At 45.4% G+C, this 12,979-nt stretch overlaps 1 protein-coding gene across 1 annotated transcript in view; it reads left to right on the top strand.

Moving 5' to 3' along the window:
* Positions 1-3,146: 3,146 nt before the first annotated feature.
* The window catches only part of AGBL1 (AGBL carboxypeptidase 1), a gene marked incomplete at both ends in the record, with an annotated part of 309,418 nt that continues 299,585 nt past the window's right edge, over positions 3,147-12,979 (top strand). The window contains one exon of the mRNA XM_084213816.1: positions 3,147-3,197. Coding sequence (XP_084069942.1) covers positions 3,147-3,197 — 51 coding nt within the window. The remainder of the gene's footprint in view (positions 3,198-12,979) is intronic.

The following is a 12,979-nucleotide window of genomic DNA, read 5'->3' as shown; positions in this document are numbered from 1 at the left end:
AGAGGTCCTGCCTTTGTGTTTGTAATCCCTCTGTCCTCCCCACAAGACCATTGGCACTAGCAGGAGGCTGGAGATAGGAGTTTAATTTTCATTTTGTTTAAGGATCACATAATCCTGAGGGCACAGGGGAAACAACAATGCCATCGATATAAACTAACGAGCTAATCTTCAAACCGAGTTTGCATTGTAATATGAATGGGAGAATCTGAATGCTTTAATTCTGGCATTTAGCTCCCTGTAGGTTTCCTAATTCATTCAGCCTTTGTGTGTTGAGGTGGGGGACCTCCTATTCTTAGAAAGCAACAACGTTGGAAATTCAACAAATTCTGGCGAAATGGCTTGGGAATGGTGAATAATTAGAAGTCTCTATGATTTATAGCTTAAAATTTGGTTTCAAAAGGGTTTTGCTGTACACCATACATCAATGTAAACATCACTGTCACTGCTGGGGTCTTTCATGAGAGTCTTATTCTTTAATCACTCTTCTCAGTTGTCTCTTTTTTCAAATCAAATGCAAGCTCCAGAGGTTTTTGTGTACAATATTTTCTTTTACTCTCCCAGTGCAACCAAGCTAAATACCCCAAAATTTTAAGGAACTTAAGAGATTTTCCCACACCCCCAAGCTTCGATGTTGGTGTCCCTTTCCTCTTGTGTTGGTGTTTGCAGTGAAATTTTTGCAATTATTTCTAAAGCTCACAGAGAGAGGAAGAACCACTGGCAAGTTAGAGAATCTGTTATAGAATCCCATTAAAAGGCCAAAGTTGTGTTTTAGGAAGGGGATCAGAGCATCCAGGCTGCCTGCAGCCACTGCCTGCTTACATCCATCAGCTCTCCCTGCCTTCTGAAAATCCACACAGCAGGAATTAATAGTTCCACGCAGCTCTGCTGACAGGAGCAATTGTCACAAGAAAGAGAATGTGAAGACAATGTGGAAGAGCTTCTTTAAACAGCTTCTAATTAGCTCTGAAGTAGTTTTCTGTCACTGTAATAATTTGCAGAGGAGATATGTGTTGGCACTGCTCACAAACCCAGTACCCACCTTCCTCCCACCCAGCACATTTGGGGGCACTGCCTGCATTGCCTCTCCCCCCACTTATTTGTGGCCTCTTATCAGGTTTTATTGAATCCTGCAGATGGGAAAGAACCCCTGAAGCTGTACTGTGTTTGTGCAGCAAAGTTTGGTAGTGGGAGGATACAGGAGTGACTTCTGTGGGAAGCTGCCAGAAACTTTCCCAAAATGGCCAAAAATTCAGTGTTCCAATGGCTGAACACCAGCTCTGTGTCTAAAATATAGTATTTCATGATGTGTGAGAGATTTATGTTTTAAATTGAAATAAAACATGTTTTTAAGAAAATGAAAATCTTTAAACGTGAATTTTCATAGGAAAGGAAATTTCTTGTCTTATTCTGCCTAGCTGTCTGTAGAGTATCTTGTCCATCAATGAATGGTCTTCCCAACACTCTCTCTGAAGGCACTGATGTGTCTCCATAGTTATGACAAAGGCATTTTAATCTGTTTCATTTTATAACCTGCTAGTGACATCCTGGGACCCTGCTGGCACACACAGAAACTGAGGAATGTCATGCTTGTGCCATTTGTTCACACATTGCTGGGATGAGTTGGGCAGGATTAGTCTTACCATTTGCATAAAGCACTTATCAATGAAGGTTCATCATGTGAAAATAGTCCTTGGCCAAGACTGGAGTGTTTTATTCTTAATTTGACTGCTTCTTAGAAGATTAGGGTTTTATACTGACATCAGCAAAGGAAAGTGTGTGCACATTGAGTGTCTGGCATGTCTTTGTGTGGCACTGAGTTCTGTAAGCATCTGCCTTGTGTCCAGAGACCCAGGTTCATGTTACTGCTCCAAAAATCCTTAGTTATTCCTTCAAAAGGGATAAATTAAAAAGAACCACACCAGAATAAAGCTATTCTAGAGGTAAAAGACTGAAATTAGTGTCCCCAAATTGGAAAGATAAGAATTAACCTTTGTCTTCTTCATATCCAGTAATTATCTCAGCTGACAGCCTTCTAACCATCCTGGAGTGATGTCTCTCAGGACCAAAAATGCCATTCTGGTGTTGAGAAAGCTGAAAAAAATACCTGTGGTGGGACTAATTGACCTTTTCACATTGAAAATATTTTGCTGGAAAATCCTCATCTCACCCTCTACTCAACTTCTTTATCTGCTCCTTCTTGTTTACCAAGCCCTTTGATATCACTGGGCTGAAGCTAAAAGTGGACTCCGTGCCCTCCTAGGAATTCAAGCTACAACTACAACTGTACTACAGCGTGTCTTGTGCACCGGGGAGCGAACCAGGCTCCGAGCTGCTGTGCTTATAGACAGATACAGGTACGTGTGGATCCCTCTGGGGGCCCTTGGAGCAACCTCTCCCCCAAACCCCACCTTGAAGAGGTGGCTTTTCGCCCCGTGCAGCCACGAGATGCCCCTCTGCGGTCACTCCCTGCCCCGCAGGGCACTGCCTGTGGCCACAGCAGCTGCCACTTGGGACAATCATGGGGCTTGGAAGCCAAAAGCCCTGCCGAGCCTCGCTCCACCTGTCCCTCATGCCGGGTGTATCTTCCGTTCGTTGTCAGCGCTCGTTAAGACCGAGGGCATCTCTCCCGCTCGCTTTGCCTTCTCCGAGTCTCCGGTTTCACTGGAACGGAGTCAAACGGAGACGAGTCCACAGGCAGGGTCTGGAACGGATCAGCAGGTCAGCTGGGAATGCCTGTCAGGCAGCCAGCGCTGCTCCCTCCCTTCTCCCTGGCTTTCTTTGAGGTTTGTAGCTCTTCTGCTTTCTTGTTGCTATTGCCACCCTCCCCACACTCCCCCTACCACACACCAAGCACCCAGACCTTTCCTGGGCACTTTACTTAATCCCTGGGATTCTTTATATAGGAATTAATCTTCTCGTCACAGAGGGAGAGCTGGGAGGGAGGGGGTACATTTATCTCTCCTGCTGAGGTCTAGAGTTGCATTGCTGTGATTATTGGTGGTAGCAGCGTGCGTGTGTCTGGGGATCTGTGTTTAGTTCTTCATTTCTTAAACGACGCAGGGGCAGCAGCAAGGCAAGTTGGCAGCTTGGCTTTCGAGCTGCTTTGTGTCTGCTGCTACAAGGAGGGAGTGTGAGTGGGGAGCAGCATGGCAGAACAAGAAGCCAGTGGCTTGCAAGTCCTTCTCTCCACCCTCCAGGTAAGAACAGCTTGAACTAACCAGAGAGGCGCTTGGGCTTGTTTTCCTCTTTAATCCCCCATCAGTGACCTGTTGGGCTGAGGCTGTTGGTACGAGCTCCTGGCTGGCTTGGCTCTAAAAGCATCAGCGTGCAGGAGCCCTGACCTGCACCTCCCACCCTGAAAGGCCTTTATGAATTGAAGTTTCACTGCTCAGTGATGAGTGCTGGCAATTACTGCTATGCCTCAATCTCAGGGCCCGGCTGAGGGCAGAGGCTGCGCTGCCGCGCGCTCGCTGCGTTCGGCAGGGCGGCGGGGAGGTGTGAGCCACGGGCTGCTGTGAAATGAATGGGACCTGACAGCGCTGTCAGTCTGAGCTCAGGGCTGAGGGGCACGAGTAAACAGATCTGCCTGTGAGGAGCAAGTTCCTCCCTGTCAAATTGTCTGCCCAGGACCCTCAAGCACTCCGGGAAGTGACAAAAACTCTTGAGATGGGTGAGGTGCTGGTGTTGGGTGTACTCTGGGACAGGTCCCGTGGACCAGAGGGAAGTGTCCCAGCCCAGGATCGTACTTGGTGGACAAGCTTGGCCATGGGATGAAGGAGAGGCATCTCTGGCTCTGTTTTCCCACTTCTAGGATGTGTTCCTCCTGGCAGGAGAAGGTGCCCAGGTTGTGGCATGCGCTACCCTGTGAAATAGGGAGCGTGTTTTGGGAGGGAACCTGTGCTTTTATAAGCCTCATTTTGTCATGAGGGATGGGTGGGAACTGCTTTGCCTAGACAAGCTACTTGCATATAAAGCAGCTTTTAGACAGTCACGGTGAAATTCCACTTGTGTGCACTCTTCAGGTGCCCCGAGCCCTCGTGTGCAGCTGTGCTGACATGGCCCAGAGCCCTGTGGGGACAGGAGTTTTGTGTCTGAGGCAGCAGCAGCATCCTCTGACTGCTACATGTGCCATCGAAGCCTCACACATTGCAGGCACAGAAAATGAGGGAGAGGGTGTGCAAAAAAAACTGCCCCACCTGGGTCAGCCCGAGGATCCATGTGTCCCAGCCCTGTCTCAGGAGGTCTCTGTGACCAGCTACAAGCATGCAGAGGAGGTTATAAAACCCAGTGACAGCAATTGGCTTTGAAACTATAGTTGTGGGGGCTGATCAACCTTGATGTACTTATCCAAGCTTATGTAACTGTCAACAACTTCTACTTCTCATTTCAAACACTGGTTTGCCCTCTGTGGCCCCTTGTGTCAGTGAGTTCTGCAGGTAAACTGGGATGCTGAAGAAAATTATCCTGTTGTCCTTTTATGTTTTGGCAGCGTAACTTGTTTGCCTTATGTTGTTACAGCTTATTTAATTCATATTTTGTAGTAGATCATGTTTGTGCTGTATCCAGGCTATAGTCCTCTCCCTCTCTGGATAATTGAGAGCTGAGTGCACATCTGTTTTTCTTATGCTCTCTATCATAACAGTCCTGGTGTTTGCATAATCTGGGGACAGAACTGGACAAGAGCCAGACCTAAACTGGAACCTATAGTTTAAAATCACAACTTCAGTTCATTGACAAAGCTACATGGAGGTCTAAACTAGAAATAGTTAGGAGCACTGCAGGCATGGTAGTGATAAAACCACAAGGTAGCACAGCATTCAGCCCCGGTGTCACAAAATCCCACCTTGGTACAAGACCCTTATTCCCAAAAATTCTGTATTCACTTGAAGGACATAAAAAAATCTTTCTTGTTATATCTTCAATTTGATGCAGAGGCTTGAGTGCCAAAAGGCAGAAAGTAAGGGGTTGATGACAATTATTTGCACTGATTCACCTCTTTCCTCTGCCTTCAGCTGAAAAATTACCAGCATAACTTTGTAATACCATTACCTATCTCTGCTAAAAAATCAGGTGATAAAAAAGACCTTTACTTGACACAGTTGGAAAGTATTGGCCTGGGAAATAATAACTTTGGTTGATGTTTGCCTTTGCTGATAACATCTCTCCACACTTTGTTATTTTCTGCAACAGCTGTCCAAAACATGGTTGCTTTGTTTTTGTGACCTGCTGGACTGTCAGTGCTGGTTCATATTCTTTTATTGGGCATGAAGAACATATCTGCTGCTTACAACAGGCAATTCTGCAGGGTATTACTGGGCATTATCCATTTCTGTCAGTGCATAATATTGCTTTGAATGCAGAAAGCTTTCAGGTGAAGAATGAGTGAACATTCAACCAGTCTTTATAAAGTGAGAATAAAATCATCCTTTCTCCATCAGTCACTCACACAGGACTAAATTTCTACCTCCCTTCCAAGCGCTGGCACAGATTTTTATTCCCAGCTGGAGGAATGTCCAGACCTGAGGCAGGGTCTGTCACCTTCTGCTGAGGGAGGGATCTCCTCCATTTCTTCCTGGCATAGACACTTTCACTCCTAGACTCACAGCCTGGCTTTGGTAAGGGCAGCATCAAGCAGAACAAATCCAGAACACAGTGCACTTTGTAACTGAGCAGTCATGGAAAGAAACACATTTTTTTAGTTCTTCAAAAGTGTTCCCAGTGCTATGAAGGAACGTGATCCTCCAAAGACAGCTCAAACCCCTGGAAGTGCAACGTGCTATGGATGTTCTGCAAAGTGACAAGGTGAATAGCAAAAACTCCTTTCAAAGTGCAGCTGCATTTTGTCACCAAAATGTCACTGCAGGGAAGACGTGACATTTCAGATCTCTAGGTAAAAAGTGCTTCGCTGCTTACAATGTGCAGCTTTAAAAATGTGAAATTCAGATTTAAGAAAACCCTCTCCCCGTCTCACAGGTTTTGTGCCAGCATGGCAGAGCCAAGCTCTGAGGATTTTACTGTCATTTCTCATTTTCTTTCTAACCCTGGTGCCTTCTTCCTTGCTCTGTCTTCTTGACTCTCCCTCTCCAGTGTGATCCTACAGTTATCACCTCCCATCCCTCTGGCCTGGATCGTGTTACCTGTTTTTGTTCACACCTCTCACTGCATGACATTGAGCTCCTCAGCCCTGACCCAGCCCCACTCTGTCTTTCATACACAGATAATGCAGTTCCTCAGTCAAGGCTGGGCTGGTTGCCACTCTCACCCTGGCCCCTGGCCACAGCGTGGCAGAAGTAAACACACTCTGCATGTATGGCTTTTGACCAGGAAAAAAGTCTGACATCCCATCTTACAGGCAGCCCCCTCAATGCAAAATCCCAAGAGATTTGGGATTAGATCTCTTGGTTATTTTAATGCTAGGAGGAGGTATCTGGGTGTTAGTTAAAAACAGCTGGTACTTGCTAAGAAGAGCAATAGAAAACTGGAGCCAGCATCTTGCCTTGTGACCCTGAATCCCTTGAGACTGTAGAGTATTTTAGTTCCTCCTCCTCGTTGCCCTGGCCTTCATCTCACCCCACCCTCTGATCATTTAGACAAATAGGAAATATTTTTATTTTTCCCTTTCCTTCTCCCTGCTCTCCTCCTCACTGCCCATCCCTTGGTTGCCCCCCAAGAACATCTTATTCCATGGCAGGATACATCGTGTTGCCTGAGGAGTCCCAGATTTCCTGTTGGCTCTCAGTGTGGTTTTCACATGTTTCCCAAAGCCACAGTCCCTGTTCACATATTCTGCAAAGCTGGCAGCCCCTGGGGCCGTTGGCAGATCTTTGGCTCAAACTCTGTCTTGCTGTGTTGGACTTCACAGGTTCCCAAATGCTGCAGTTTGACAGGGAAAAGATGCAAATCTTATGTATCAGTGGTGGATGTTGGTTTTGCAGAGGGATTTATCTGTGAGTGGCTGCAGTGTCCAGCAGAACAGCCACAGGATCTGCTGTTTGCTAACTTGGAGCTCTCAGCTCTTTGAGCTGTCCCCTCCGAGCTGTTGTGCTGGCTGGCTGACAAGGCAGAGCTATTGTTATCCTAAGGACAAGTGGGAAGGTATCTGTGCTGCTCCACTGACAATGAATAGAAATGCATTCTGCAAAATGCTTTTGTCTGCTCTGCATCCTTGCACTTACTCCGTCAGCAGAACTGCTGAGATTCCTGGCTTTGAGAGAAATAGATGCAAAAAAATTCCAGGAACTGCTCAGGTAGCAGAATGGCCACTCATTTGGGGATGGAACAGCTCAAAGTTTGGATTGGTGTTTTTGGGAGGCAGCCTGGCAGGCTGGGTTTATTGGAATAGCCTTAGAGGGAACAAAAATCAACTGAAAACCAGATGGCCAATTTTTATGTGGCTCATTAACTGAGTTTTACTCTGATTGTTGTACTTAAAGTGAGCAGCAGTGGACTTATTTCTGCTACTCCTTATAAAAACTATTTTAGCTTTGGAACAGCAGAAGAAGTGCAGTTAGGACAGGGAAACACTTGGCTTGTAGGGTTCAAGGAGAAATAGTGGGTGCAACGTTTTCATGTCTCTACTGCCAATGCCACTTGGGCTGCATGAGCCTGGTTTTGGCTTTAACCATGGAAGAAAAGGCATAATTCTCCATAAACAATCCTATAGAGATAGTGCAGGTCCCAGCCTCAGCTTTCAGGGTTGCTGCTTTTCCTTCCCACCTCCACTGTCATCTCCTCTCTATCCAAGGAGAACCTGAAGGAAACCCAGAGCTTTTCCCTACAACCCTTGGCTCACCACCATGGGGCACTGCTAAGCAACAAAGAAGAAAGGAGGCTAATATCCATACATTAATCCCAAATTCCTGCCAGGCCACGGAAGAAACATTGAGGTTTTTCACTCCTGTGAACCAGTGCAGAGCACTAAAAGCCCTCAGAGGAAGCTGTGACAGGTCTTGGACTCTGCTGAGATCTTTCCACTGACTGAGCTGGGGCCAGAATTGCTCTCTGTCCCTGGGCTGGCCACAGCTGTTTCTCAGAGTACACTGCCAGCTCCCCTGGAAATGCCTCCAGATGGGCTATCCAGAATTTTTTGTGGCTGAATTTATGAGAATTGAGGACCTTGGGGTGCAAAATGCACCTAGAGACTGATTGGAGCAGCAGCAGTGGCTGAGCTGAGCACAAGAGTGTGTCACAGTCTGAGCTCAGCAGAACTTTCTCTGTTGGATAAGGAAAGTGGAGTTCTGTTCTTCTGCTGTCCCTCATCCTTGTCTAGAAGGGTTTGTGCTTTGAGGCTGTGTCATGAATGGTTGAGGAGAGCCCTTTCCCCCTCCCTGCAGCAATGAAAATATGACAGGATGGCCATGTTGCTGGATCAGTTGGGTGCCAGCCTGGAGAAATGGTTTATAAACCTCTGCTTCTGTGTCAATCACGTGTAACATGGCAAATAATCCCACCATGCCTCACATCAGTGTTTGAGAAACCAGGTGATGAACACAGGGGAGAAAAAAACCCTGAAGTTCTGGTACCAACACAGAAAAAAAATTGAGAAGCAAATTAATAATTTGTTTTCATGCAGGGCTTGGATACTGCACAATAAATAATGCACAGAACCACATGCTAAATGATGAGGACAGAATGCTGCATGGGGTGATTTTCCAGGCAACAGGCACTGCTCATCCTGAAGCAGAGGTTTTGCGAAATAAAACAAGATGTCATGTGGAAATTAAAAAATGCAGTTACTCCAGGGGACCAAATGAAATATCAGGAATGCTTTAAAACTGGTGCTTTTTAGCTGTTGAGGGACTGACTTTATGCTTATGGCCAAACTGTTTAACTTAGACTATTTGGATGTAATATAATGGTACATTATGCCATGTCATGCAACTCAATATTGTGTATTTTGGCACTGCATTGTAGACACAAACAAATTAATAGAATGAACCACATTATGGAAGGAGGTGTATGGATTTGTTTAAACTACTATTTTTCACATACAGTATGCAAATATATTTTAAAAACAGCTGTTTATCTATCTCTAAGTTGAGGATAATTATTGGTAGTTATCTAGTGTCCTTAGCTGTTTTGTATGCCTACAGATGTGTTTATACATTACAACAATATTTTTATGACAATGGAAAATTTCCACCCTCTCTTTTTCTCAGGTTTCAATAATTTCCCTCTTTGAAATAGAAGAAGAGATGTTTTCAGACAGAGAGGTGTTTGCCTGAATAGGTCTTGCTAGTGTTCCTTTGTGTAGTATAATCTTATTTTCAGTATATTATGCTGCATTTGTTGTGATGGCTTAGACACATTTTTCTGTCCGATGCATTGGTCCAGTCTTCTTGGTTTTATCTATAATAGGAAAAAAGTGTCTGTAGTACAAAATGTGTTCATGGGCATTTTGAATTAAAGTTTATTATATTATGATCAGCACAGCAGACACAGAAAGTTGCTTGTATTGAAAAACATATGGGCTTATAATGGTTGGCTCTAACAATGTCTACTGGCACCAGCAGAGATCTCACTGATGTGTGTTAACTGAGAGAAAATAATTTCATACACATACTGGGAGTTTAAGAGATGGGGAGGGATTTTGGTGTTGCTTGGTCTGGGATGGCAGGGTTGGAAATTGCTCCTGGAGTTGTTGTTACCATGGACGCACTGCCTCTGTGTGATCCCCCCTGTTTGTGCCAGGACAGATAACACAGCTCATACCATCATCACCCTTGCAGTGAAATCTGGGGGGATTGAAGCCTCTGGAAGTGCAGGTAAAACCCCTCCTTCCTCAGGGCTCCAAGAGCAGTCAGTGGGAATGCAGAATAAGGCAGTGTGTGCTAGGAGCTGCTCATGAACTGGCTGTGATGCTGGGCAGAGTTGTCCCTTTTCTGTGTCTGTTGGATTGGTGTGTGCACACCTGGGACCCTCAGGCTCCGAGATCCCAAATCCACGCACAGTGCCCACACGTGCCACTGGGCTCTGCCTGACTCCCGTCTCCTGACTATGCTGTTCTCACCAGACCAGGACAGAAAATTATTCCCTCCTGCCTTCCCTTGTTCTTTTAATAAGCTCTTGTCTCACAGACAGTCTATTTGCACCTGTTTGCCCCCGAGGACAGAGCGCCGATCCACCGGCAGAGCCGCTCTGCGCGCCGGGAACCTCCGCAGGGAAGGATGGGGAGCTGGGATTCCCAGGAAAAGCTGGCTGATTTCAGTCCCCAGAGAACTGGGAGGTCAGAATGCTCCTTGGAGTTGGTGAGACATTCTGTGAGGGGGAGTAACAACCCTCTCCAAGGAGACCAGGATAACAACCTTCTCCAAGGAGATCAGGAGCAGTAGCTCACCAGCCAGCTTCCCTTCTGCCCTGGACAAAGCCAGGTTTGCTGCAGGAGGTGAGGAGGGAGTGTTAGGGCTAAGCAGGGTGGCAGGTTCTTGAACAAATGCATTGTCCAGCCCAGCTGACACTGGTGCCTGCAATCCTGCAAGCATTGTGTGCCATAGAGCGCATTACTGTGCTGCTGTTTCAGAAGAGATGGTTTATTTCAGAAAATACAGCTTAATTTAAGATGGCTAAGAAGCAAGAACATGAATCCAAATCAATAAAATATCTGTAGACATTTTCTGTTATTAAAAATCTGTGTTTATTCCCCTGATTGTTCCATTTTATGAGAAGTTGACCTAAATATAATCTAGGTGGATTCTTTGGATGGAGATTCAAATCTCCAAGAACTGGATAAACTTTTTCCTTTTCATAGAGGCAAAACAAATTATCTTAGTACAATTTTGGGACGGAAAGTCTAATGTGATAAAGATCATCTCTTAAAATAAGGGAAACTTGGTCATTCTCCAGAAGCTGATGGAGACAGAGCCCATTCATCTCCATGACTTAGTATTTCCTTTTGATCTGTGTGCCGTTATGACTTTTGCTGAGTGGGGACCAAACACATCATACAGAAATCAAGGTCTCAGAAATCAAGAATTTGTCATTGATTTCATAAGATGTCTTCTAGAGAGGACAAAGATAACATAGTAGAGTTTCTACTGCCTTCAGGCACCACTAAGGTACAAAAAAGAGAATTAGTGTTTTAGACCAACTATTGATTAATAGAATAACATTTGTTTGATAAGAAATTACATGGACAAAGCTGAATCTCCTTTCCTTTGGGGGTTTAGAGAACAAGGATGGGTTTTTCTTCTCATGGTCTCTTCTCATGGAAGAACACAGCCTTACTTTCAAAAGGTAGTGTAGGTTGAGGTGGAATTAATGAGAACTGCAAAGCTTTCATGATGATTCTTATTAGAAAATTGAGTAATTCTGACACAGAATTCCTGTGGGAGAAATCACTACTCTACCAAAGAAATCTTGGCTTTTTTCCCCCCTGCCTTTCAACAAGAGATGCTTTGAAACTAAAACATATGGGGTTTTTTTCTGACATGGAAACACCACAGCATTGTGTTTTACTGCAATCAACTTCTGAGAAGCCTTTTATGCACATTAATTTTTGGTGTAATTTACAGGCAAAGGCTTTCCCACTGGGTCTAATGGGAATTTGATCCCTGTAGTAAACTGAGAAAGACTCTTCTCCCCATGGCCCATCATCTCAGTGCACTCTCTGGTACCTATTCCTTTCCTTTCAAAGGAGGGAATGGTGCTCTATTGATGGATAAAGCACAAGTGCTGGGCTTTATTTCAGAACTGTTACAAAGCCCATCAAACTCATTCAATGTCTGTGCCTTCTGCTTTCTTCATTTGGACAGTAGATGGAGATAAGGTTCATCTGTCAAGTCAGGGCAAAGGAAATCTTAGCCCACATTGTTTCCCAAATCAAAGGGTGGAAGAACTCACAGCCTGAGCAGATGACACTCATGCAGCCGGGGTGAATTCAGTGCAGTGTCTGTTTGCCCTCTGCCATCTTCTGTGGTTTTTTTGGGATTCCTGATGAAAGGCCAAAGCAGCAGATTTACAGTGAAGATAAAGCTGGCCCTGCATTTCATTCAGGATTAACCTGGCAAGCAGAAGATTGACAGGGAGAGAGATATCCTCCCATAAGCAGTTTACTTGGCATGGTGAATGCCCACCTGTCTCACTTCAAAGGAGGGGAGGAGGGAGAATGGACCACCTGACCTTTCCCTATGATTAAAATGCTGATCTGATGAAGTCAGAGGAACAAACTGAACTGCCTCTTTCAACCCTCAATTCTTCCAGGAATAAACCAGCACCATCCATATGGAGAGAGTTTCTGGAGAGGCTAGGGGAAAGCAGCATTACTGACCTTCTCTTTGGGACAATCTTTTGCAATTTGAACAGCCTTTGGCTCCATGTTGAAGTTCTGCAAGTGGGGCAGAAAGCTGGAGGTGACAAAGGAGAAAGAGAATGTGTGCCTGGCTCTGTTTTCTTTGACAATTTCTCTTCCCATATGGCTAAGGTCATCTGATCTCCCCACGATGCACAGGGACTTCAAGGGGACAGCTGGATGCAGAGAGGCATTAAAATGACTTCTCTTTGAGATGAAAACCATGATTATTAACAGCTTGGTTCAAAAGCTCTCGCAGCAGCAGCTGTACCTCACTGACTGAAAACTCTGGAGGGTTTGTCTGAAAGGTCTGCATGGCTGGGTGATCAAACAGTTGGAAATCTCCCTAGCTGAGAGTCCCCTGCTATGTCCTACAAAGCCTGTGGGCACTAATCCACCAACAGGGCTCCTTGGGAACATGCTCAAACAAAACAGGACACAACAGCAACTTTTTGGTGATCTCTCCCTGCTGGCAATGGATGCAGAGGTAGATTCTGACATAGATCAAATCTCCTGCTGGGTATTCACTAAAGAATTCACCTTTCTCTGAGAGATCAGTCCACTGTGCCATGGCATGTTCAGCCCATTCCCATGTGAGAGAGTCTCAGAAGAGACAGCCCAAGGGGTTTGGTTGGGTGAACTCCACGGGGGATGCTAGCAGAATGTGTAGAGCTGGGTATTTTTCAATATAAC

This window comes from Fringilla coelebs, assembly GCF_963513975.1.
Source record: "Fringilla coelebs genome assembly, chromosome: 12".
NCBI lineage: Eukaryota > Metazoa > Chordata > Aves > Passeriformes > Fringillidae > Fringilla > Fringilla coelebs.
Note: the sequence above shows the minus strand (reverse complement) of the source record. Positions and strands in the feature narration are given on the sequence as shown.